This window comes from Peromyscus californicus, unplaced genomic scaffold, assembly GCF_007827085.1.
Source record: "Peromyscus californicus insignis strain IS unplaced genomic scaffold, ASM782708v3 Scaffold_9__1_contigs__length_137607984, whole genome shotgun sequence".
Classification (NCBI taxonomy): domain Eukaryota; kingdom Metazoa; phylum Chordata; class Mammalia; order Rodentia; family Cricetidae; genus Peromyscus; species Peromyscus californicus.
Window position 1 is genome coordinate 65051723 of NW_026294617.1, and position 25647 is coordinate 65077369.

Consider the following 25647-nt stretch of genomic DNA (forward strand, 5'->3'; position numbering starts at 1 on the left):
CCCTAGGAATTTGATAACAGTGCACACAGCACATGCACACACAGACACACATGAAGAGAAGGTATGGAAGAATTTCTAAGCATCTAGAACTTTTTTATGGGTCTCTTTCTAAAATATATTATGTGTTTTCCCAACTTTTAAATAGAGTGTCTTGAACATAAGACAATCTTTACTTGATTGCTTAAGGTTATCAACAACATCAGTTACTGCTGGGGATATAATATAATGGGCCTTGAAGAGGGACTGACTGTGCAAAGCTATCTGATCACACAGTAAATGCTAGCAATAGCCTATTCTTTTTAGATTTCACAGTAATCACAGTAATGCAACCATTACTTCCCACTCTTCTTCCTCCTCCTCCTCTTGCTCCTCCTCTTCTCCCTCCTCCCCCTCCTCCTCCTCCTCCCCCTCCCCCCTCCTCCTTCTTTTAAAGCCACTGCCGATGTATTAGACTCTAGAAGCTGTTTCTTGATCGTTTCCCACTTCTGAATTCTTATTTCTAATCTCCACTAGCCAGAAAGCCAGGTCATTATAATTGTTAGAGTAAATGCAAGCAAAGCTCTGCATAGAGCTCTGTCCTACAAGTAAAGTATGCAGACAGTGCAGGAGCCATTCTTGAAGGTGCAGATATCATGAGACCAGAGTAGAAAGAAATGCTTAAGTCACTTGGTCTAGTCTTTCTAATGTACAGATAAAGGAAGTGCCATTGTGACTGGCCCATCCACAGTCACACAATCACCCACTCAGGCCCAGCGTTCCTCTCAGTTTAATAATCAGCTGCTGTATTAGTCAGGATTCATCAGAGGGGCAGAACTCTCATGGAGTGAATATATATTATAAAGAAGATGTAGTAGAGTGGCTTGTGCAGTTGGGGCTGGGTAGTCCAGCTGTGACTGTCATACAGTGGAAGGCCGAGAACCTGGTGCCTGCATAGTCTGCCAGGCTGGAGGCCCCAGCACTCACTGTCTGGCACTGCAGGTTCCTGCAGAGCCTGGGTCTTCAGTCCATGGTGGGAGATAGAAGCAGCTGTGTTCCAGTGTCAGTAAGGAATGGCGGCGGTAGCAGCAACAGGACAGATGGACTCACCAGCAAGGAGTGAAGGTGGGCAGGCAAGAGAAGCATCACTGTTCTCTCAGACCTCCTGTATGTGGGCTGCTGTGGAAGGTGCTGCTCACTACAGGGGATCCCCCTCCCAGTCTGTGCTCAGGAAACACCCTCACAAACTCACCCAGAAGAAGAGGTCATTTAGTTGGTTATAGTTCCGATCATGTTGACAACCCAGCCTCCAATCTGTGGTCTTCTGTAAAAGAGTTGCAAGAACTTTGATTTATGTCAGTGGCTATTATTTTAGAGATAGATAAATCTATAAATATATATCTCAAACATGAATACCTTTAATACACACACACACACACACACACACACACACATATGTTTATATGTTTAAAGATGTACTGCTTATATACATACAGGGCATTGACATTGCTTGCATTGCCAGGTGTGATGACCTCTGATTAAACCTGGAGAAAGAAAAGAAGTGTGCTTAGAAGAAAGGAGATCTAACTTAACTAACTGCAAATCCACGGTCTGTGCATTGAGTACAGCTGTGACGTCAGGCAGCTTGCCAGGATTCAAATCATGACAGTAACAAAACATTATTTTAGACTTTATAATTTGTGTTTCATTTTGGCTGATTTTCTCTATACTCTTCCAGATTGCTGAGTTTCTCTTTATTGTGTCTCTTCTATAACGTGTCTGCTTTTTGTTTTTAATTTTACTGTCGTTCTCTTTCAGATATCTTGTTTTTCTAAAAATAATGTCTTCCTTTTTAAAAATATGTTAGGATCTTTGTTTCTTCAAGAACTGTAATCTGCTTATTTTATAGTCCACGTTTAGTAATTCTACCGGACAGCACCTGGGTGATCTTACTAGCTTACTCTGCCTTTTCTTTCTTTCTTTTTTTTTTTTTTTTTCTAGCTAAGGGTCAGTGATTGCCTTATGTGTTCTGTAAGTCTGGTTGATGAAGGATCATGATAGGGATCCATCAGTGATTTGCCTGAGAGTGAGTCTTTTCAGAGACCTGCTTTCTTGGCTACAGTCCGATGCTCCCATCTAAGGTGTATGTCGTTTATCTTTTAGTTTGAGGGTCCCAGAGCACGGCGTTAGAGATTTTGACCTGAGCTGCCTGAGCAGCCTATCCATCCTTAGGGCTGGCTCCTGCCTGCACAGAACCCGAGCTAACACTTCATGAAGGTGAAAACTGCACATGGCCCTTTGGGGGCATTTTAGATGTAAACTACAGCAATGGCCTTTCTTATCTCATCCTTAATGAATCTGTCCCTTGACCTCTGTGTGGGAATGATGTCATCTCATTCCTCTGAAGGAGCAGCAGAGACAATAGGGTGAAACTTAGTGGAGCAGCTGCTCTGGTGGGAGCAGCAGTGAAGACTTGGAGTCCATTTTCTCCTCTGTCCTCACCCTGGGGACCTGGAAGGACCTCGTCAGCCTGTCCAGATGACTTCTGGAGCTACAGAGCAGCCCACAGGCCGGCCCCTGGTCTCAGGAGTCTGCTCTTTTCCAGCAATACCTTGTTCCTGGGCAGCAGGCTCGGCTCTCCAGGCTTGGCTTTGAGCAAGAAACCATGGGAATTGTGTCTAGGAAGGGCTTTTGTCCCATTTCCATATTCCCCCTTATCGGTTTCTTTTTCTCTTAGAATTTGTCCTCCAACAAGAAAGGGGTTCAAGAGCCCTTGTTAGAGGGGCCAGTGCCACACTTAGAACTCTGAACTGTTTCAGATGAACTTTGTCTACACAGCACCAAAAAGACTGCAATACTAGAAAAGGAGGTGAGGGTGTATAGAAAATAAAATATGAGCATATTACCAAAGATACCAGGAGTACAAAGCGTAGGGATCTTTTGGCGATATAAATATGTAGTAGTTTAAAAAAATACCTAACAGTGTTCTGTGACACTATTTCTGTCTGACATCCAGGTAGCTCGCACAGGCTTTGTTCCAGTGATTTATACAGAAGCCTGTAATAAAATGCAGCCTGAAGTCATGCTGCTGGGCACCATTCATTTTCCATGGACAGTTCTGGAACTAAAACCTTGCAGCAGACTTGGGAAAGCACTTGGTGGCTGCCATTCGAGCTTACCTCAGGGTGTCCTTGTGATGCTGGGGGTGGGCAGGTTGAGCTAGCAGAGTCTCCTAGAAGATGTAGTACAGTTTTAAGGGGTAATAAAAATCCTACTCCCTCTGTCCACTGAGAACTGCGGCCAGGCAGGTGGAGAGGAAGGTATCGACTTCATTTTGGTAATTACTTGATTGATACATACACTTGATATGTAGCCAAATGGCTTCTAATACTTTCTGCCCAAGTTGACCTGGCTTCCTCAAACTGCATGCCTTCCCATTGTAAGGAAGAACCTGCATCTGCCAACAGATAATCACGTGGTTGGAGTGGCCGTCTGTGCTGCTCAGCCAAAACCGCTCCTTCCGGCTTCGTTCTGAGGAGTTAGACAAGGAGCCTGCAGTGGAAATGCTGTTTCTTCACAGCCAGTCCACCTGTGACCAGTTCGGTTCTTTCAAGTCACTTGTCGGAAAGTGACTCTTTGGGGACGGTATAGCATAGAAAGGCCTACTATATGGGGACAAGGGAATGGAGATTGCCTGAACTCTTGAAGAAAGTGAGCATGAGGCTATTTTTATCATTTGTGTCATAGCTGGAAGGAGATGTGAGACATTTAGGGTGGGTTCTGTGGAGTTCTTTATTCACACTACAAGTATGTAGTTGTGGTCTGTCTGAGGCCTCTGGAGAGGCCATCCTAGGGTGGACACTATTATGTGCCTTCAGCTCCATGTTTAGCATTGGGGAGCTGGAGAAAATCTGGCTGCCTTCTATATTATGACATCTTGGGGAACATTTTCCCTCATCTCTTTTTACAATCTTGGCAAAGCTAAGAAGTCATTTTGCCTTGGCATCCAGAGATGGCAAACGTGGGCTGGATAATTCTGGCAGAGTTAGGTAATTGGGCTAAGCTCCTCAAAGAGCATTCTGTTCCTCATGGCAGAGAGTTCTTGCTAGTGAGCCTGATGCCTCTCAGCCTTCCACATCCAGCCACATCCTTGGAGAAAAGACTGGAGCTGGCAGGAACAATAGGTAGAAATGAAAATACACTAGTGTTTCCAGGAGCCTTAAGATATTTCATTCCAAATGTTGATACTTGAATCTCCTTTCACAGGTATAGAAAGAAGCAAGAATGGTAATCAAGGGTCCTTGTCGTTCATGAATCTGTGATTGTCAAACTCTCATAGCACACCAGTGAGCACCAACCCCACTTGGTAGGTGAGGCAGCTGAGGGCTTGATGTACCCGATGACATAGGCTGGCCAGCAACCTACCTAAAGTACGGGTGAGCGTGGCCTTGCTGCCAGTCTATGTCACCTTCTGCAGTATTTAATTGTTCATTTCCAACAAAATACAACAGGGATTTTTCTTTTACAGCTTTTGTAAATCTTTAGAATCCTCTCTAGCCATTCATCATCACCTTTGTTTATTCATCACTAAATAATGTAGCCGGCTTATTTACCTTAGTTCTTATTCCCTTCCATTTTTACATCCATGCAGAGAAGTGCATGTCTGGAAGCACCTCCTGGACTCTCAAGTGGCACATAGATTTTATTTGGTATTATTATACTATTCAGTTCTTGACTTTTCATCATTAAACTATAAACACTTATTTATCATGGCAAATAGGATGGTGGTAGTAGATACCCACCACTCTCCTGTAATAACTTAGACAGCACAGTAATCTGACTAATAGTTAATACTAAAATTTCAAAAACAGAAACCCTAAGTCTTTTCTTTCAGAAAAACACAAATTGGAAAATTACATACATATTTACATAATGAGGCAACAGAATGGTAGTATCAATGAAAATAAGCTTGCCTATAACTTTGGGGAAAGCTGGATGTATTTTCTTTTTTTTAATTTTGTTTTTAATTATTGTATGTGCTTTTGTTTCTGTATGACAATGTGCACAAGAGTGCAGGTGCTCTGGGAGGTCAGAGGCATCGGACACCCTGGAGATGGGGTTACACATGCTTGTGAATCTCCTAACATCATTAGGAACAGAACTCAGGTCCCCTGCAAGAACAGTACACGCTCTTAATGGTTGAGCCATTATTCCAACCCTGATAAATGTGTTTCAATGAGAAAAGATATAAATGGTAAAATAATAATTCTTAGGGGATGGAATGGGAGGAAGCAATGGGAGTGGATTTAATCACCAAATATATATGCAAGTATGAATATTAGATAAAATATGTTTTAAAAGAATGAATTTTCTGTTTGTAGTCATAAAAATATACATGGCTACTTATATGTAGGATTTTTCGGTTCTGTATAGATATTGTAGGATTCTCTGTTCACAAATATTTTTGGTCCCCTTTTACTGAGAGTTGCACCATACTTCATCACCTATATAGGGGTCTTACAGTATCCTATAACTTTGTTGAATCTATGACCTAGGACAGTTTTGATAGATTCAGTTAGTGTATGGGATGCTTTCATTTCCAACCCTTATTTTTAGCAACAGTGAATAGAAGCTTCAGGTACCCTTGTGATTTATGAGTTAGCACCAGGCACCAGTCCCACCTCCTCCAGCTCTGTGTCCCACTCTGTTTGGTGTGGGTATCTTATCACAGCTCACAGTCCTCTCAGGTAGGATCTACTCCCACTCTTCCCCCTACATTTTTATTTAGAAACCATTCACATTTATAGAAAATCTGAAAGGACAGTACAATGAATATTTTCCTTACCTAGATTGTCCCCCACTTTAGATGAGCCATTTGAGTGTAAGTTATGGATAACATAGCACTTTATTTCTAAATATTTCTGCATCTACCACCCAAGAACAAAGAACATTTGTATGGATTCCTGTTGATGTCACACTCAGAAAAACTAACCTAGATGCAGTATCATTATTTGGCAGTTCATATTCAAGTGTGTCTTTTGTTTTCCCTTTCTAGAATGTAGTTAAATCAAAGACTGTACATTGCAGTTAGCTGCCCTAGTTCTGACGTTGTCTTGTTTTCTTTTCTTTCTCTCTTCTTCTCTCCCCTCTCTCTTTCCTTTGCCTTATTTTATTTTTCTTTTTCACAAATTAATATTTAAAAAAATGTCCAGGCCAGTGATTGTGTCTTATTGTATACTGTTGAAGCATCCATAATTAGCACCAGTTACTGCCCACTGGAAGCTTGGTATGTGCACACACATTCATGTCTGCTTCCCTTGAATTTCCGTAACTTTTGTGTCTTCTGTGGAAGCATCTGGAAAGCCTCACTTCTCAGGACATCCCTGGGCTGCTGACAGCTCAGGTGCAGTTTTTGATAGGAAGGCTTCTGACAGTCACAGGCTTTTATCCCCCCAGTTTCTTCCACATAATGACAGTGAGTACCCAGTGGCTTTTTTGACTTAGAGTTTGGCTAGTTCAAGCCAGTTGTGTCTTTCTCAGCCATAATCAAATCTTTCAACTTAGTACTGAGCTAATCTGTATGTGGAAGAAAGCAAACCTTGGCTTGATCTTTAGGGCTGTCACTCCTCACACCAGTGTTTCTTATCACCCTCTACTGTGCCTGAGATTTCAGTGATGCGACACGGTTTGTCATCCCACGCAGTCTCATTTGTAAACTTGCCGCCAAGTCAGAAAAGTTAACATTCTGTGTGGGGACACATAGGAAGTGTACATTTTAGTCTTTCCCCCTGGAAATAATCTTTAAAAGTTTTAAGTTAGGAAAATGGGAAAGACTAAATAGGGGAAGTAGTTCTACATTAAAAATCTTGGCCCCATCCCAAAATTTGTCAAAAAGAACTATTTTTTTTTTTTTTTTTTTTTTTTTTTTTTTTTTTTTTTGGTTTTTCGAGACAGGGTTTCTCTGTGTAGCTTTGTGCCTCTCTGGAACTCACTTGGTAGCCCAGGCTGGCCTCGAACTCACAGAGATCCGCCTGGCTCTGCCTCCCGAGTGCTGGGATTAAAGGCGTGCGCCACCCCCGCCCGGCTTTTGTTTTTATTTTAATTTGGTTGGCTGGCTGGTTTTGTCTTTTCCCTTGATTCTCAATGTCTTCTCTGTACCTTTTTTCCATGAACTCATTGCATTTCAAAAGCAGCTGCCCACTACCTTAGAAGAGGAAGTCACAGCTGTGTGGCCACGGTGGGCAGTGTGGGGGAAGGCGGGAACACATGTCCAGCTTGTTATAAATTCATTTCTTTCACTTGAGAATGGGAGCTCTTCCTGCCACAGGTGAGCGCACAGTGTTGTTCAAGAAAACATTGCTTCACTGTAAAGACAGAAAATGAAGCAAGGCAGCTTCCCAGTGCACTAAGAAATATGGTCTCTATTCTGCTGGAGCCTGGAGATTATTGCAAAGGTGCCAGTTATCCTTTAAGGGGAAATAGTATGTTGATGTAATACATAAACATGACACCTGTCATACCTTGCCATGGGTTCGGAATCCAGGCTAATGACTCTGTGGAGCTGTCTGAACCTTTTCCAATTAGATTCCCTGCGTTTCCTTGAAACACTTGCAAATGAAAGATCCACCTGATGCACACTTTGCCTATGTTAATGCCCCTTTTCTGAAACCAGTGTTTCCAATTGTCTGCCAGAGCAGATGTCTTTCCTTTTGATGTATGGGACAATCTTGCAAAACAAAGGTTCTTCTCTCAGTAGATGAGGAAACTGAGACCTGGAGAGGTCAGGTCACTTGTAAAGCTCAGACTGCAATTGCAACTGATAGTAAGAATCAGATTCAGGCCAGGCAGTGGTGGCACACGCCTTTAGTCAGTGCTCGGGAGGCAGAGGCAGGTGGATCTCTGTGAGTTCGAGGACAGCCTGGTCTACACAGAGAACCCCTGTCTCGAACCCCACCCCCCCCAAACAAAAGAGATTCAGACTCAGGTCTGTCTGATTCAGTTTGCTCTGTTTCAAGGATTTGTAAAAGTCTGGGTAGTACCTGATCAGTAACTGCTGAAGACCTGTGAGAACATAAGGAGACCAGCATACCCAGTTTTGTATTTTACTGGTTGCCAGCCACTCTCCGACTTTCCCATCTAACTTGACTAACTGGCCAAAGATGAGACTACATCAGTGACTTCCAGTGCCAGCATGGAACCAAATAGCCAGGCAGTGTTGTGTGAGAACTCCCTTTTTAAAAAAAACAAACCCAAGTTGGGCATAGACCCAGTGCTGACATGGGCCACAGGATTGCTTCCCTGTGCTTACATCCCCCGGGGTTAATGTCAGACCTTAGTATCCAGGAAAGAGCAGGAGTGTCTGCTCTAGTGCCCACAGCCAGGCTTGCTGGCATTGATGTGAGCTGGCTCTGGGATACCTGAACTTGCTAGTTGGCAGAAACCGGAGAAAAATGGGGCTTCTGGTACTTTGGATCAAGGCAGTTCTTACCCTCGTCTGACTCCCTGTGTGGAGTGGAGTTAGGACAAGATGGCTAGAAATAGAGGGGACAGTAGAGCTGGGCCGTTGGAACCCCCAGTCACACTCTCTTCTTTCCACAGGAGCTCTTGCCTTTGTGATGAATATATGATTCTCCTCTTTGTTAAAGAGGGACTTAAACAGAGGGGATGTAGCATGCATCTTCTTCCCTCTGCTAACCATGAAGAACATATGTAAGCTGTGTAGTATCCACATACATATGTCTATTGACTGTATACCGACCAGCACTTTAAATGGTAAAATTCTACATTAAAAATGATCTTCACTGACTGACAAGTTCAGCAAGTCTATTTATGGCAGCAGAAAGATTTTGTAATTGTTTAGGGGTTGATGGAAAGTCTCTATGGTGAGGAGAGGTATAGGGGTAAGGAAGTGGGAAACCATTTCCTCTATGGTAACAAAACATATCATGTGGCAGCTTGCTTTGAATATGAATCAGGGAGTTCATTCTTTGAAACAAATTTATGGTTAGTAGTAAGATAAAGGCCCGTTTTACTGCCTTATTTTTACTTAATAAATTTTAATTACTTTCTCTCCATAAATTCCAACATTTACCATGCTATATCCTAATTATCAGATGTGTCATATATAGCATAAATTTCACAGAATAATTGCCATTTGGGCTTTTGGGGAGACATGGCCTTATAGTCTTTCTTTTAATGCTTCAGTAGCTGGATTTTCAGTGGAGACATGGGCTTGCTGTGTTACATCAACTTGCAGAGGTACTAATGGTACTCACTAGACTGTGGTTGTCATAGCATCGTGGGCTCACCAGGCAGAGGCAGAGTAGGACTGACAGAGGAGTGGTGTGAGGTGCAGATGACTCTGGGAAAACATGAATTTTTTTCCTTTGAAATACACCCCAGATAATTTTCTAGGATAATGGTCCTAGAGATAGCTTTAATGAACTATATTTGTAATTAATATAATTTCCCATAAAAATGCTTAAATCCTAGAGAATTAACTTGAGTAGGCTATGAGCCTTTATTCTTTCAGTTTGCCTGGCAACTCCTTTTCTAGTCCTAGATGCAGACTCAGAGTTCACTCAGTTCAAGCCAGGTGGAGTAGTTACATATGTTCCTTATAAAATTAGTAGCATTCCATCATTTTGCCTGCAGTGTATGAAAAAGGAGCCCACAGAATTTGTAGTTTTATGTTGGCCAGACAGACTTGAGAATGCAGCATTTTATTGTTTATTTATCTATCAAAAGAAAAAGTCACAGAAATAGATGGAGAAATGTATGTGCATGCTGTTACAGTCGAAGCCTGCATGTTCTCAGATCCATGTCTCCCATTTCCTTGCTCTTTCTGGTACAGAGCTAGGGCCCACGTCAGCTGGCTCTTAGCTGGGTTTGGCCAACAGAATGTTTTGCTGAAAGATGGCAGCTAGGAGGAAGGAAGTAATGGGTGCTTCTTCTTCCTTCTCTGCCTTTGCTGGCATCTCCCCCTCCCTGTGGTGTGTGTGTGTGTGTGTGTGTGTGTGTGTGTGTGTGTGTGTGTGTGTGTGTGTGGTGGGCTCTTTTTTGTGACTCCAGCTCCTGGGATGCAGATCCATCCTGTATCCAGTATTCTCCAGTAGCCCCACCCTTCTCCCCTGTCCCTGCAGCCCTAGGATAGGGTGGCTTTGTGCCATGGAGAATGCCCCTAGCTGCCTCACTGTGCCCTCTTTGACATTTTCACCCTTCTGTCATCTGGGTAATGAAGTCTTTGGTCTTAATTTGTTCTACTTTATATGCGAAGAGTATTTTCTTTTTCCCGACTGATGCATTTCTAGAACAGCTTTGCTTTTATCTCATAGCTATCATTGTTGGGGTGTTGATAAAGGGGATGTTAAATTATTCATCATCTCAGCTAATGTTTAATCAATTTGGTATTATATTTAGGTGATAGGGCAAAAGAAGAACCAAGCAGAATGATTTGATTGTCCCCTGGGAATTCAGCCTGGGAAGGGGGTGGTGCTTCCCTGAGGGCAGTGGGAGCCAAGAAGGAGTGCTTGTATTGCAGTAGTGATGGGTAAGAGCTCACACATCCAAGGGGCTTGTAGAAGCAGCAGTTTGTACTGAGGAGCACATTAGTGTGGCCAAAGGAAGAGTGTTAGGCTAGTGTAGTGGAGCAAGAGGGGCCAGAGGGTCGTTCAACGGGATCCTTCAGGGCTCTGAAGAGTCTCCAAGCACTTGACCTTCAACCTTGGTAGAGGGGAGCAGTGAAGCAGAACTTTAATCAGAGAAGTATCTGCACACACTGACTCCAACAAAGGCTATCCTGGAGGGGGTGTGGAGAAAGAAGACTTGAAGGAGAGCCTCTGGCCGGGTGAAGGGGCAGAAACCTTGGTGGAAGAGGGTGGGCTTTGGCTGGAGTCCTGGATTACCAGAGGATACAGGAGGGAAATCAGGATATGGTGAGGGATTTGGTGACTCTTCTGCATGTGCTGGTACTGCATCAGGGAAAGTCTGTGGTACTCAGGGAGCAAGACACGCTTGTTTAATAAAGCAAAATGAATTTCCAGACTAGAAGACTGCTTGTCATATTGAGGTCACAGCCTCTTCTTGGAGGTCCCAGGCATCTTTCTGGGTTGTTTTTGAAGCCTTATGAGCTGGGTATATTTTAGGTTATAAAAAAATTATGGTTGCAACCCTGCTTATGTTTTACAGACAAGCCAAATAGTGGTTCTTTCTAAGAACCGTACAGTACTCCTATTTACTGCCCACCACTCCTGATTCTCTTTTCCAGGCTCTGATCCCCCAAGCCTCTCTCTTTTAGTCATGAAATTTGTTGACTATCCATCCACTGTGCATTTCATTCCCCACTCTACCTGCCACAGCTTCCTTCTTTCCTGATGAAAGAATTAACTTTCTAGCTGAGAAGTCATAGTATGAGTTCTTGTGTTAGAAGTCTACCAGTGGGACATTCTCTGCTAATTTATAAAATCCACTGCTCCACCTGTCACTAGACCTCCTATATACCAGGACTGTGTACTGAGTGTACTGAGTGTTTCAGAAAATTGAACATGGCACCCATGGAGCTGAGCATTTGGAAACAGATCTATAGAGCTAGAACCTGGTAAGAAATAAAACATCAGAGGCAGCACTTGCTTTAAGTGGTCTACAGTGAGTGTTTTGGGAGGTGCTGCTTTGGAGCTGTGGCAGATGTTGGTAGTTTTAAGAGCTAAAACTAACTTGCTGTATTCCTTGAAGATTCAGAGTTGAGGGTAGCGGTTGAGAGTCTGGGTTCTGGAGTCTGGCTTCTTGTCCTATGTCTTAAAATGTGCATTATCATGGCCAAATGACCTCATCTTGATGCTTCCCTTCATTATCCGTAATGAGATCATGACAGTGTCTACCTTCAGATTACAAATGTATGTGATGCACACGGCATCCTCCTGACATCCCAGCAGTGTGCAGTAAATACTTACTGTGGGTCATACCTGACACCAAAGGGGAGTCTTTGAAGGTTCAGCTTAGAGAGGTATGTGTATGAGAACCAGGGGTTGTTGACTTACTTCCTCGGAAGAGTTGGTAGGGCTAGCCCTATACTCTTTAGAGTCACTGAAAGAAAATTCTGGAACATGCTTTCTTCAGGACAAGTTGGTTGTTTGAACCATGATTCTCAGGCTACTCCTTTGATCATATTATATATAATCACTTTGTCACATAGAGAACTTCCAGAAATGAGTTCAAAAGCCAGAAGGTGACAGGTAACACTTAGAAAGAGACTCAGCCGTCACTGCCTCTGTGAAACTTTCCTGTTCCCTTCATCCTCATTTGAGTTCACTGTTCATGAGTCTCTTCAGATTCTGGCAGTCCAGGGATGGAAGGATGAACAGGAATCCCGTTCTCATGAGATTGGTGATTGATTGTGTATATAACTGTGGAGCGGACCCGGTCGTTGTGATGTAAGCCCAGGTCGGGTGCACAGAAGCAAGGTTGGTGCATAGAAGGATAGTAACTGGCTACAGCAGTGCTGGCGGCGCTTAGACTTTGCAGGGCAGAAGAGTCAGGACCTGTAGGTTTGTATAGGAGAACTGACCCATGAGTGAGGGAAGGGCATGTAACACACGGCGTTGTAGATGGAGGAAGGGGCTAGAACATGCCAGAGCTTGGCCTTTTGTCTTGGGGCTATTTGGACCATTGAGAGACTTCAGGTAACAAAATGCCACAGGATATATTTTTAACAGCATGACTCTGGTGTGGAATCTAGACTTGGAAAGGCAGGTTTGTTGCATCCTCACAGGTTGATGATCACGGCTGGGGCAGGGACACGGTCCTGTTTATCTCTGTGTCCCTGGTGTTTGGCACATTATAAACATTTAGGAAATATTTGGAATGAAGCTAGCTCAAGTTGAAGTTTTCTTTTTTAGTTCTGTCCCCAGAACATGCTGACCTGGCCTTCCATCTGTCACAATCAGCGTGACTAAGATCATAATAATTCTCTTTTCTTGGCATTCTTTTAGCTGGCGCTCTGTTTACTAGCCCCTCTGTGCAACTGTAGTGTGGTGATGATTGATGTTTATAATTCTGACCCTGAAGTACTTCAGGGCTCCTAAATCATCAGAAAAAGATTAAAATATATTCAATATCACTCTAATGTTTGTGTGTTTTACTGCATTCTTAGTCTTTGGAAATTGATGGCTTCTCAAGTGCCCGTGTTCTTGATAAGTACACAGTGAGAATCTGTGATCACCCACAACTTCAGACTCCCTCCTGGTGCCAGGAACAGGCAACTTACTGTGCATGCTCAGAACAGAGTGACCTGGGTTCTCTCCATGCCAAGGGGAGCAATCATGCTGGACCAAAATGTGAGAGAAAGCCGAAGTTGGGAAGCCAGTGGCAGCCAGCCAGCAAATTAGATGTAGAGCAGGGAGGTAAAGAATGCACACAGCCAGGCTGTGTCCCAGCCTCAGGAAGAGCACATCTCAGTGCTGGGGCTCCAGCACTGCAGTCTGTGTGCCTTGACCCTGTCCGCGGGCTCTATTAGTATCGCATTAACGCGGTTCCATGAGATGTCAGACACTGGCACGTAAAAGCACACTGATCATTAGATCATTCTGGTCCCCATGCATGTCTTTCCATGAAAGCCATTTTCATTGTAGGACTGACATATCATGAGACCCGGAATGGAGAACTTGGAAATGCTGGGAGATGACTCCATTGGCGACTTTTGTAGGTCTCAAGAGGGGTGTGATATTGTCTCTAGAGGGAATTTGTTGAGTTTCCTTTGGGGGTTTATGTATTGCTGTCATTAGAGATCCATCTATGGTTTCTTATACAGTTTACTTTCTAGTCTGTTTGACCGATCAGTTCTCTTTGCAGTTGAGAAAACTGGTCACTGAGTCACAGGTATTCCGCTTGCCACCCAGGCAAGGGCATGTGTGTGCTTCAGAGAGGTTTCACCTATCACTTGGGCTCCTTAGCCAGGTCTCTCAGGCCTCTTTGGAGGGGCTTAGTTTTTCTTCACTGAAATACTGGGATAGTACTAATTTCCTTCTTTAGAGGGCTGCTGTAAAAGCCCAAGTAAAAAAGTTAATGTGAAAACTCTCACTGGAAAGCATAGCTACATCAACCTAGTAGATATAAATACTGTCATATGCTAAATATAATATTACAGAAAAATGCCAACTACATCAGAGAATACCACAGGTCTCCCATTAGAACCTGGAACTTAATCTAATCCTCAAGTTCAGCAGCCTCACAAACTTTCCCAAAATACAGTGGGTTATTGATGAGCCATTGAGTCCCTGCAATGGGGTTAGTAGGTGTTCCAGGTGTTACTTTATCTATTCTACAAGGTCATATCCCTTTTTGGAAAACTGAGGCATGTTGTCGCTAGATATCCAGAGAATTGGAACATGGACCTGATTCTAGAACTTAGCTGTCTCCTTTACTGTGTTACCTAGTCAGTGTCTAGTTCATAACCTCCAAAATTCTGTTTCTGACCTTGGCACTGGGACATTGTCTAGTTGTCTCTTGGGTCCAATAGAACCTGGGAGCTCCAGGAACCCTGCCAAGCCCAGAGCACAAGGCAATGAGAGCACTCTCTGAGGGAGGTGGCCATGCCTGGAGGAGGCATCTCCCCAGCCCCTGACAAAATCGCCGTGGCCATTGTGTTCTTAAAAGTTTGTTCTTTTTTCTGCCGGTTCAGCCACCCTCTCAGCCTCTTGGGTCCCACTTGTGCCTCTCCATGTCACACTTCACCACAGCAGGAAGTTGTAGACGCAGGACCCTCCCTCACAAATCCCTGCCTCATAGATCCTCAGTGGCTCCCAGTTCTCTGCAGAGAGGGACAAGGGATTCAGTCATGTAGTAATGCTCTAGTGAGCATTTTGAAACTCTTTTCTCTGATGCTATATACCAGGGAAGGGTGCCTGGGATGGCAAATTTATTAAGTGCCCAGTGGGCCCCACTGTTGCATACATTTTTAAAAGGTATTTTTCTGATTCGCAGTCAGCTTGTGAAGCAGAGCTGACCACAGAGAACCGGAGATAACAGTTTTGACTCTTCAGGGAAGATGTCAGGGTAGGAGAGGAGCAACTGTGTGGCCTGTGGCTCTAAAAGAAGCTTGTGTGGTGTTTGTCAAGGTTCTCAACAGGAGGTGTGTAGAAGCCGCGGTGATGACTGGCTTGGCACTCAACTGCCACATAAACAAGAAGTCCTTGTTTGACAGGAAGCACTACTTCTACGCAGACCTTCCTGTAAGTATGCTGTGTGATCTGCCCTTACCGTCCTCAGAGCTGGGCCCGCCTGCCTTGGGGGATGGAAGCAAAGGCCAGGGGATGTGCCACTGGTGTTTTCAATCAGCCCTCTGTCCATCGCAGCAGGAGGTTCTGCCCAGCCCTAATGAAGGCAGAGGCCCCCCGATGTTTACTAGATTGGCTGAGACCGTCCTGATCTCTGACTCCTTGCTTACTCTCTACTTCTGTTGGTTCGCTTATAATTGAACGGGGACCAGGAGAGGCCAGTGCTGTCAGGTTCTCCCAGCCATGGTGTTTGGTGCTAATTGCCTGTTAGGACAAAGGCTAGCCCCGTGGTTGATGCGGTAGCCACTGTCACTGCAAACATTGTGAGGACGTGTCTCTTTCATGCAGACTTTCCTAATAAGAAGGCTGGCTCCTCGGGAGACATGTGTCATCTCCCAAGGAGCAAGGAACTGGGCAGTAGTAGGCAGGATTGGGAGCCAGAAGGAGCACAAACAGCAGTAACTAGTTGAGCAGCAAACTCAATATTTACCTGCTTTTCCCCTAAACTTAGAAAGTTTCTGTTTTAAAGTGGTGCCAGTGTGAACGAGAGGCAATTTTTCATAGTATTGCACTGGAACAAAATTGAAATGTTGAATGGGTTTCTGAAAATAATGTGTCATTTAATCAGCTGTTCTGATAGGTAAGTATGATTTTGAAAAACAATAGCAATAAACATTGCCGTGCTTCATTCTCCCAGAAATGAAAATTTGGAAGAGTTGGGTTTTAGTGGTGAGGGCATAAATAGACATAAATAAAAAGCAAGGTAAATAGTATTCTGTAGCTCCCCCACAGCCCCCATCTCCACAAGTTCTGCTGTATAAATGAGAACGAAATGTTGAATTTTTCAGTGCTGGGCATGGCACCTGAGGACTTGCTCATGCTAGGTGAGCTGTGTACCATTGACTCATAAAACCCTGGAAATGTTTGGACTCTAGCGTGCTCTTCCTGGCTTGAGCAGTTCAGCATATCTAGAACAGGTGGTCACAATGTTGCACAAGGTATGCGTATAACACAGCTCATTTGTTGTTTATCTGGAACTCATATTTAGCAAGGTGCCCTGGTGTTTCGTCCAGCAACCCAAACCAGAATTCAGGTCTCTAGGTGGAGAGGGAGTTAGCCTTCTGCTCAGTTTCCCAGGGTACCCAGTGTCAGCGTTTCCCAGAGCCTTGTTAGGAGTAGAAATTCTCCAGCCCTACTCCAGGCCTCCTGCATCAGAAACCTTGAAGCTCACATAAAACATGCTATGATTTGACATGTCTACTTGTATTTCTGAGGTAGTAAAAATTTTAAAAGTCTTTCACTGGCCTAGTAAGGAGAGGTACCGACTTGGGCCAGTGTGGCCTGGAGATCTGTGTGTGGCTTTGGGCAAGACCCTTGGCCCCCCTTGCCTGTACTAGATAGGCTTGTGGGATTGAATGAGGGTGACGATGGTGTCCAGCAGGTACTGCAGATGCTTCAGCCGTTACTCTCTGTTTATCTCCAGTCTTCCCATCGCCCTGCATTCCCAGTGTGTGTTTGAAAGTAATTCTTCTTTTCAGTTTAGAAGGGGCAGGCATCCTCGCACCGTCCATCCGTTATTTTGTGCTGTGTGCTGTCAGTTAGTGGATTGTGAGCACATCACAACAACTTCAGAGGAATAAGGGAAGAGCAGCTGGCAGATTGCCTGCCCCAAAGAGCAGCACCCAAACAAGCTGAAATGCAGTGGCAGTTGCTGCAAGCCGCGTTGCAAGTGGATGGCTAGCTGCTTAGCTGGCATTCCCTAATAAGGGGCCCAGCAGGAGCCTGGTAATGAGATGCAGAATTTAGGCTAATGAGCTAAATGAAAACAATAAATTCTTCTCTTAGGGGCCTCTGACAATGAGATTATTGTTACTCTCAAAAATGGCACTCCAGCAAGGAAGATGGGATTCATGTTTCTAATTGCATCATTATTGGGGGTGAGAGACTTGGGGTGGGTAATGAGGTGATGGGAAAAGCCAAAAAGAAGAAAGGCTGAATTATGGCAGCACTGTATAAACGAAGGTTTTGTTGTTGTTGTTTCCTTGTTTCTCCTGTTCTTTGTGTTTGTTTCAAGACAACCTTTATGATGTGAAACTAAACGTGAAGTGAACCCCAGCGTTCAGTTCTGGGCTAGTGACTAATCCATGTTGGTTTGTGAGCAGGCGGGCTACCAGATCACCCAGCAGAGGCTCCCGATTGCTGCCAAGGGGCACCTGACATACAGTACCTACACTGGGAAGAAACGGAGTCAGGTGACCACCAAGACGGTGAGGATCAAGCAAATCCAGTTGGAGCAGGACAGTGGCAAGAGCCTCCATGATGACCTGAGGTCCCAGACGCTCATTGATTTGAATAGAGCCGGTAGGCTGGGTCTGCCCTACTTCTTCCAACCCTCTCTGCTCCGGGGTCTTGGGTACTTCTCTTCCCTTCTAGACTTTCTCAAACCAATTGAGAAAGCAGACACAGCAGCCTGACTGGGATCAAAATATCCGTGTTGGTATTGGCAGAACTGATGAGAGCACAACCTGAACCGTGCTCACTGCTAGGCTTGCCAATTACCCACCCCTAAAGTCGGGCAGATCTGTCTGCCTTGTCACGGCCCACAGCTGGATGTCCGTAAGCGGACACTGCCAGAAGGGAAGCAGAGTTAGGAATCGACAAGTGGCAGATGCAGGGAAGGAGGGACGAGCGGGCTGCTTTGCAGGCTGTGCACTGATGCCACACTTTCCTAAGATTCTCTACTTCCTTAGCTGATGAGTCTGTCAAGACCAAGCCAGACTGACTCGCCTCTCTTTGGTAGGAGTTGGCCTGCTCGAAGTGGTCCTGGAGCCTGACCTGTGCTGTGGAGAGGAGGCAGCCATAGCTGTCAGGGAACTGCAGCTGATCCTTCAAGCCCTGGGAACCAGCCAGGCGAACATGGCAGGTAGAGGCTACGTGGGCAGTGTCCCTGCTCCGCGTCATCCCCCTCTCTGCTTCTGGCACATTCTGTATTTAGCCTTCTGCACCCCACTTCTTTTTCCCCTTAGAATTTCCCTTGGGCTCTTTTTAGGAGCCCCAAACCCAAACTAAACACAAAAACACTGCATACAACTTGAGCCTGAGAATGTGAGCATAGGACTCAGGAGGCAAGATTTACCTTCTTCCACTTTGCTGCATGAGAACTGTGGGGATTTGTGAGTGTGTTCAGTTCAGACCTTTCAGAAGAGAACATTGTTCATGAATAATAATTCTTATTTTTGTGAGTTCTACATACATAGCCAGTTGCTATTTTGGGAAGATCTAGTTCTCTTCTTTGGCAAAATTTTCGTCCATCTGGAACGGTGAACTACCGTGATTTGATTATTACATACTATGTATCTATGTATATATATTTTGTGGATGCAGATAGTAAAATATCAAACTGTTTCCCAGTCATGTGTACAATTAAAATATCTTTAATCCCAGCACCTAGGAGGCAGAAGCAGGCAGTTTGTTCTCTGTTGAATGCAAGGCCAGCCTGATCTACAAAGAGAGTCTGAGGCCAGTCAGGGCCAAACAGTGAGATCCTATCTCAAGAAACAACAATAATAACCAATGATTTTTAAAACGGAGTAAAATTTTTCATGTGTGTGCAGGAAAAGCCAGTTTTTTGGCTATAAACAAATACTGTGATTATACCGGCCTACAGATACAGCTCAGTAGAGTGCTTACCTGGCATGTGTGAGGTCCTACACTACAAAAAGAAAAAGATTTGTAGCAAACTGTCTTGGTCTTCAAGTTCAAGGAGAGAGACCGTTGGGTCTAGAGTATGATGGAAGTTCGTGAGTGAAAGTGTCATAACGAAACACATTATTTCTAGCAAGTCCTAGGTCTGTTGACTTGTTTCTTCATGGCAGCTCTGTCTTGGCCTTTGCCTAGTGTTCCTTTACCTTCCCTTAAGTCCCTGGAGCGAATCTCTTCCACGGTTTCCCCTCATTTTCCCTTCCCAGAGGCGGTGTGAAAACTCCCAACACCCTTGGGGGCCCTCCCTGGCAGAATACAAGCTCTGCATTTACAGTCTTCTTTCCACAGCATGCACATTAAAGTGGCCACAGTGTGCACTTAGTAAGTACCATTAATGATGATGTTCATCTCCCTGTTGGTGCATAATACTGTGGACACCCGTATCACATCACATAATGTGTCTGCATGTAACAGAGGGTCTTCTGAATTTTTAATGCCACACTTGTCACATAAGACCTCTTACAAATGATAAATTATAACTCCAAATTGTGGTACAAGTGAGACCTGAAGACCAAGATTGCTTATTTGCTCTCATTCATCCTTAAAGGCTGGAGAAACAACCCCTGTGAGTCTGAGTGGCATAAAGGTTAGCTGCCCACATGTTTCTTTTATAGAAACAAGACCATGTTAGAATAAGGGAATTCTCTATTTTCCATTTATCACTCATGCTCCTTTTTTGCCCACAGAACATAAATGAAATATGGGCAGGTTGGATGGTTAGCCATTAATACACTAAGCGTTGATTCTGTATCATGTTTTTTTTTTTTTTTTTTTTTTTTCGAGACAGGGTTTCTCTGTGTAGCTTTGCGCCTTTCCTGGAACTCACTTGGTAGCCCAGACTGGCCTCGAACTCACAGAGATCCGCCTGGCTCTGCCTCCCAAGTGCTGGGATTAAAGGCGTGCGCCACCACCGCCCGGCATGTTTTTAAAGTTTCTAGATATTCTCAAAATCACTGACTCCTGCAAACCTATGAAATAAATGAACACCTGTTAGCTGAGGGAAGAGTCCTCTCTGGGTCCTAGCAAAGAGGGGAGCCACAATGGCAAGAGTGTGTGAGCTGAGGGAGAGTCCCCTCTGGGTCCTAGCAAAGAGGGAGCCACAATGGCAAGAGTGTGTGAGCTGAGGGAGAGTCCTCTCTAGGTCCTAGCAAAGAGGGGAGCCACAATGGCAAGAGCTCATGAGTCAGTGGCAGCTGAGCAGGTCAGTTAAATCTCATTTGTTGTGACACTTTCTGTTTCTTCTCAACACAAGTCGGGCAGCTTTGCTTCCAGCACAGCAGCCAGGAAGCGTGAGTTGTTCTGAAGTGCTTTGGAGCACTGAGGGCTGCCTGGAGGCCTAAGAGTCTCACTTCCCTGGCCATTAGCATTTTCTTAGCCTAGATGTCTTTGCTCCTTTTTTCATGTGGCCACTGTGAGACCACCGTTGTGTCAGCCCTGGGGGCTGCACTTGAACTGAAGGCTGTCGTGAAGAGGTGCCACTGGAGACCAGTAGACTTGGTGCTTAGGGACTGAAGTGTCAACTGTTCTGGGTTCCATTTAGTAAGTTCCTGGTAGTTTTGCTAATGAGCACAGACCACCATAGCCCAGTGTCTAAGTCATTTCCTTCTCGTGTTCAGCATGTTGCTGCTGTTAAAAGAGATCCCAAAGCAGTGTGTTGATCTGAATGGGAACAGAAGTAGACCTACTAAGTACCCTAACAGTAATACTAGCTACTAGTTGGAAGGTTTAGTATGTGCTTATTAAAGCAGTTTATGCTGTAACTTAAACATTACAACATTCCTGGGAGATAGTGGTATGCCTGTTTATAAGTTTGTCCAAGACTCATTACAAGTGTCTGCACTGGGACTGAGCCCAAGTGTGCTTCCCTTGTTTACACTTGGTACCACACTTCCCAGTGGTCAGCCATACAGCATCAGGCTGCCATAGGGACCTGCTCAGAGAAGTAGTAGGTGGAGAAGCATGAATGTGGACAGAGAACCTGGATCCGAGATAGAGTCCAAGCCTGTGCCTTCTAGCAGTGCAAACCTGGGCACGTTACTTGATTTCTTGGAGTCTTATTTCTGCACTTTTAGAAGTCATTCTCAAATCGTTGTGTGGAGAGGAGACAGAAGAGAAAGGCAGGCAGGGAGTCATTGGGTGATGAGGAGAGGAGTGACTTTGTAGGAGCAGGTCTGGGGTTCTGGTAAGGACGTGGTTTGAAATGCCACAGGGGTGTCCAGGTACCTTTGTCACTACCGCCCTGTTCCAGAGAGTGGATGTGATGATGGCTGTAGAGCAGCGTGGGGTCTGACAAAGGCCTGTGCTGGCTGCATGCCGCACACTTCTGTCTACAGTTTCCGCTCACTGGGATGAGTGGGTCCTGTGAGTTGTAGTCAGCGAACGTTGATCACATTGGGCCGGGGATGTACTCAGTGGTAGAACACCTGTCTAGCATGTGTGAGGCCTATCTCGGCACAGCAAACTGAGGTTTTTAATCAGTCCTGCCTCATGTTCTGTTCTCGGTTCTGGAGATTATTTAGCAGTAGAAAGACCGGCCGTCTCCACAGACCTTCCTGTCCAGGCCTCAGACCCTCACTGTTTGCGGAAACAGTTTTCTGTCCCCGCGTTTTATTCTTGTTCAGATGTGTTTCAGAAGACGTGACTAGTCTATCACGGTGCTCAGTGGTGTAGTTTGTAGCTTAGCTGTTACAGCTGTCCACTCTGAGAAGATGGAAGTTGAGCTCGATGACATTCTTATGTGGGAAGGAAGGCCCCCTCAGTGGGACAGAATGCACGGAGGTAAACCTAACTGGTAAGGCTTTCATGCACTGGAGGGAATTTAACTTAATTTGTTTAAAAGGCATTTTGTCTTCACGAGGTAGAATGTCTTTTGTTAAAGTCTGATACTATATCTGAATCCAGGCTAGTGAACTCTCTTTCAACACGGCAGGACACTAAGTGATTCTCCTCAGACATTTATGTAGTGTGGGATTCTCTGGGAGAGATGAAAATTCATGCTTTTATTCCTCTTCCAAATTAGAATTCTAAATCATGAAAGTGAGTAGTAATTTAAGGTCCCCCGAGTTTTTTTTTTTTTTTTTTTTTTAAACTGTCTCCCAAGCATCGAGGTTTGGTCGTGCAGAGCTCAGCATACTTGGGCAGTTTTCCTTTGAGCTTAATGGGCCTTTCATGTGATTCTAATTATAGATTAGTTCTAGTCAGACAGGTTGTAGACTCACTAGGAACCAGTGTGAGACAGAAACCAATCTGTTTGCTTATTGCTCAGGAAAATACTAGTGTGTTGGAATTCGTCATTCAATGGGGTTTAATTTCACTGGATAATAACAATGGGTCAGACCCAGCTCTAGATTCTGAAAAAGGTCTTGTCCCTGCCTTGAGGACCTTACCCTTGGGAAGAATTACATCAACAGAAAAATTGAAAATAACTATTATAGTTATTTTAAGGAAATAAATGCATCTCAGTGGCGGAACAACTTGGAAAGTGACAGTCTTGTTTTTCAAGGCCACTCGGCAGAGTTGATGTTCAGTTAAGAACTAAAGAATGACTCAGGGCCCTCGCCAGCCTAGAACAAGGTGATGAGCATTCCAGGACACAGCTCAGGCAAAGGGCCTGGCCTAAAGAAGAGCTCAGAAAGTGCCACCAAGGTTGCGAAGGTGGCAGACTGCAGGAAAAGGCAGAAGGGCAAACAGAGAGCAGTGGGCAGGAGTCGGAAGTGTACACATCCAGGTGACGTGGGACTCAGGGAAAGGATTCGAGGGAGAGAGCACTTAGACTGGTTTACGCTTTAGAAGCCACTGTAGCTGCTGTGGAGAGTGGACCTCAGGTCCAGGAGAGAAGCACGAACCCATTGGAGAGTGAGCGGTCAGGTACAAAGTGATGCTGCTGGACAGTGATGGTGGCCGGGATGATGGAGACATGGGTAGACTCAATATGGTCCAGGAGAGAAGCATGAACCCATTGGAGAGTGAGGGGTCAGGTACAAAGTGATGCTGCTGGACAGTGATGGTGGCCGGGATGATGGAGACATGGGTAGACCCAAGATGGTTCTTAGGAAGAAGGCCCATGACAGGCTGCTGCGGAAGAGCAGAGATGGGAGGAAAGCAATGGCGCTTCCAGGAAGTTTGAAGAAGCAGGTTGTGGTGTTGTCTGAGACGGGAAGAGAAGGACAAGAGTGTCTTTGCAAAGCGGCAAGTCAGGATTTGGATTTGGAAACTGGAATACCTATAAAGCCTGGAGTAGGGCTCAGGAGAAGTCTGCCAATGGAGATCTAGGCGTCATGAGGACACAGATGACATTTAAAACTGTAAAACACTCTGGAAAGCACGTGAGTCAAGAAAAGAGTCCTGTGTTTTCATAGGAAAAGGACACAAGCAAATGAAGTGCAAATTGAGTGTTCAGGAAAACCATGATAGCATTCAGTGACCAACACTGATATAGGAAGGAAGGAAACCAGGTAAAGGTAATCCTGGCTCACAGGAGGATTGTGAGTTCGAGGCCAGCTTATGCTGTATAGCAAGTTTGAGTCCATCCTCAGCTGTATAGTAAGGTCCTGTCTCAAAAGACAGAGGAAACAAAGGATTAATTGATATGTCACAGCGAGGTGAGAGCAGAATGTGTCTCTGTCCACTGGATTTGGCACCATGGGGGTTATGGCAGCCCTGACAAAGCATCTTGAGAGACCTGAGGACAGAAGCCAGGCTGTGGAGGGTTAGGACTCACTGGGTTGAGAGAGTGGAGACAGTGTGAGCACTAACTTGTTAGAGAGGATTTGCCCAGAGGGAAAGCAGAGAAATGGCTGATGGCTGATGGTGGGAAAATTGGGCTCATGGAAATAGGTTTTGAGGCTTTTGTGTATCTTCTTAATGAGAAATAAACACTATTACATGTGTACATATCAGAGGGAATGCTTAGAAAGATTGATGACTTGTATGGAAGAGAGGATTAGTGAGGCCCATGTCCTTGGAGGGCAAGAAGGGATTGAAAATTGGGCCCATCCTCAAGGGCCTTTCCATTCTGGACTTAGCAAAAAGCTTAGTTCACAATAGGTATCAGTCGCTGGCTCTTATATGTGGCTTATATTCCTTGTATTCTGAGAAAGCTGCAGGACCTCCACGGGGAGGCTTGCTTCCTGACAGAAATGCCTAGTAGAGAGAAGGAACATTCACATGTAGTCTTGGAGGTTGAGCCTAAGGGGACACAGAGATAGTAACATGGATGAAGTTCCAGTGGAAAGCTAGATATGGGGTGCACATCTGTAATCGCAGTACTCCAGAGGTCTAAGCAGGAGGAACAGGAGTTCAAGGCCAGCCTCAGCTACATAGTGAGTTTGAGGGCAGCCTGAATGGCATGAGACCCTGTCTCAACACTCCCACCTCTTTGAAAAATGAAAATAAAAAGCTCCAGTGGAGTAAACAGTCGACTCCTCCCCTGTCTAGCGGTGGGGGAGCTTTCCAATGGAATGAATGGTCTGCCTGTTGGTCTCACCAAGTAAGATCTTAGATATGAAGTAGAGGAGATGACACAGTGGGACCGCTGTGCTCCAGTAAGCAATGGGCATGATAAAAGCCACACCACACCAGCATGATAGTCTTGCTTAGTTACATCATTGGGACTGGACAAGAGGCCCTGCTGTGTTGAGACAGGATGTGGTCTCAAAGGTTGCAGTAGCAGAATGGAGAGGAGTGACGAATCTGAGTGTGTCTGGAGGGACCTGATAGATTGGAGGTAAAGGACAAAGTAGGAAATACAAGGTGACATCAAGGTTCCTAAGTGGGTGCCACTTCTCAAAATTCGGAAGAATGTGACTTGTTCAAAAGCTGATTTAAAAATCAGCAACTGTGGACTCTGTGCAGTTGTTGAAAAGTCACAGCCGGCAAAATAGGTGGAGCCATCCCCGAGGCGAAAGGTGTCTTGTCAGCCTTTCAGAGCCGGCTGCAGAGTGGGGAGCTGTTCTCAGGGGAGTCTGGGGAGGGGTGCAGTGGCCGGCTGAGCAGTGGTCTCAGGCTGATAGAGGATTGTTGCTGCAACTCCTGGGTGGGGGTGACAAAGAGCGCTCCTTTTCCTGACATGGGATTTATTGATTCTTTTAATTGTTTGAATATGTTTTTGTTGTGGAACATTTGGGAAATGAATTTATTTAGCCCATCATCAGGTTTATTAAATTTAAAAGCCTACCTAAGAGCTAGGAGCAGTGGCACACACCTGGGAGGTTGATATAGAAGGATGGTAAATTCAAGCCTTGCCAGGGCTCCATAGTGAGACTGTGTCTCAGGAAATAAATAATAAGAGCAAGATTTTGTCTTCCCATCTTGTTGTAAGTATTGCACATTAAGTTGGAGACTAGAACTTGAGCTTTCCTTTGTAAGATAGAAAATGTGATTACTTCTTGTCTTCACATCTGTCTTGGGGTTTTTGCCTCTCTCTTCTTCCTCAAAAGACTTTAGTCTTTTCCACAAACCACCTGCTTCTTTAGGGTCATGTCTCCTAAGCCAAGGAGCTTTCCAGGGCAGAGAAGGGCCTGTAAGGATGGGGTCAGCTCTCTTCTCACCCTTCCACCCATCTCGCTATAGTCTTTCTGCTTCAGCAAATCCTCATGGCAACCAGGGAGGCTTCAGATTCCTGTTTATGGAAAGAAAATCA

At 44.9% G+C, this 25647-nt stretch overlaps 1 protein-coding gene across 1 annotated transcript in view; it reads left to right on the plus strand.

Moving 5' to 3' along the window:
* The window catches only part of Gatb (glutamyl-tRNA amidotransferase subunit B), an 81436-nt gene that overhangs the window by 12533 nt on the left and 43256 nt on the right, over positions 1-25647 (plus strand). The window contains exons 3-5 of the mRNA XM_052730253.1: positions 15087-15200; positions 17408-17606; positions 18046-18168. Coding sequence (XP_052586213.1) covers positions 15087-15200; positions 17408-17606; positions 18046-18168 — 436 coding nt within the window. The remainder of the gene's footprint in view (positions 1-15086; positions 15201-17407; positions 17607-18045; positions 18169-25647) is intronic.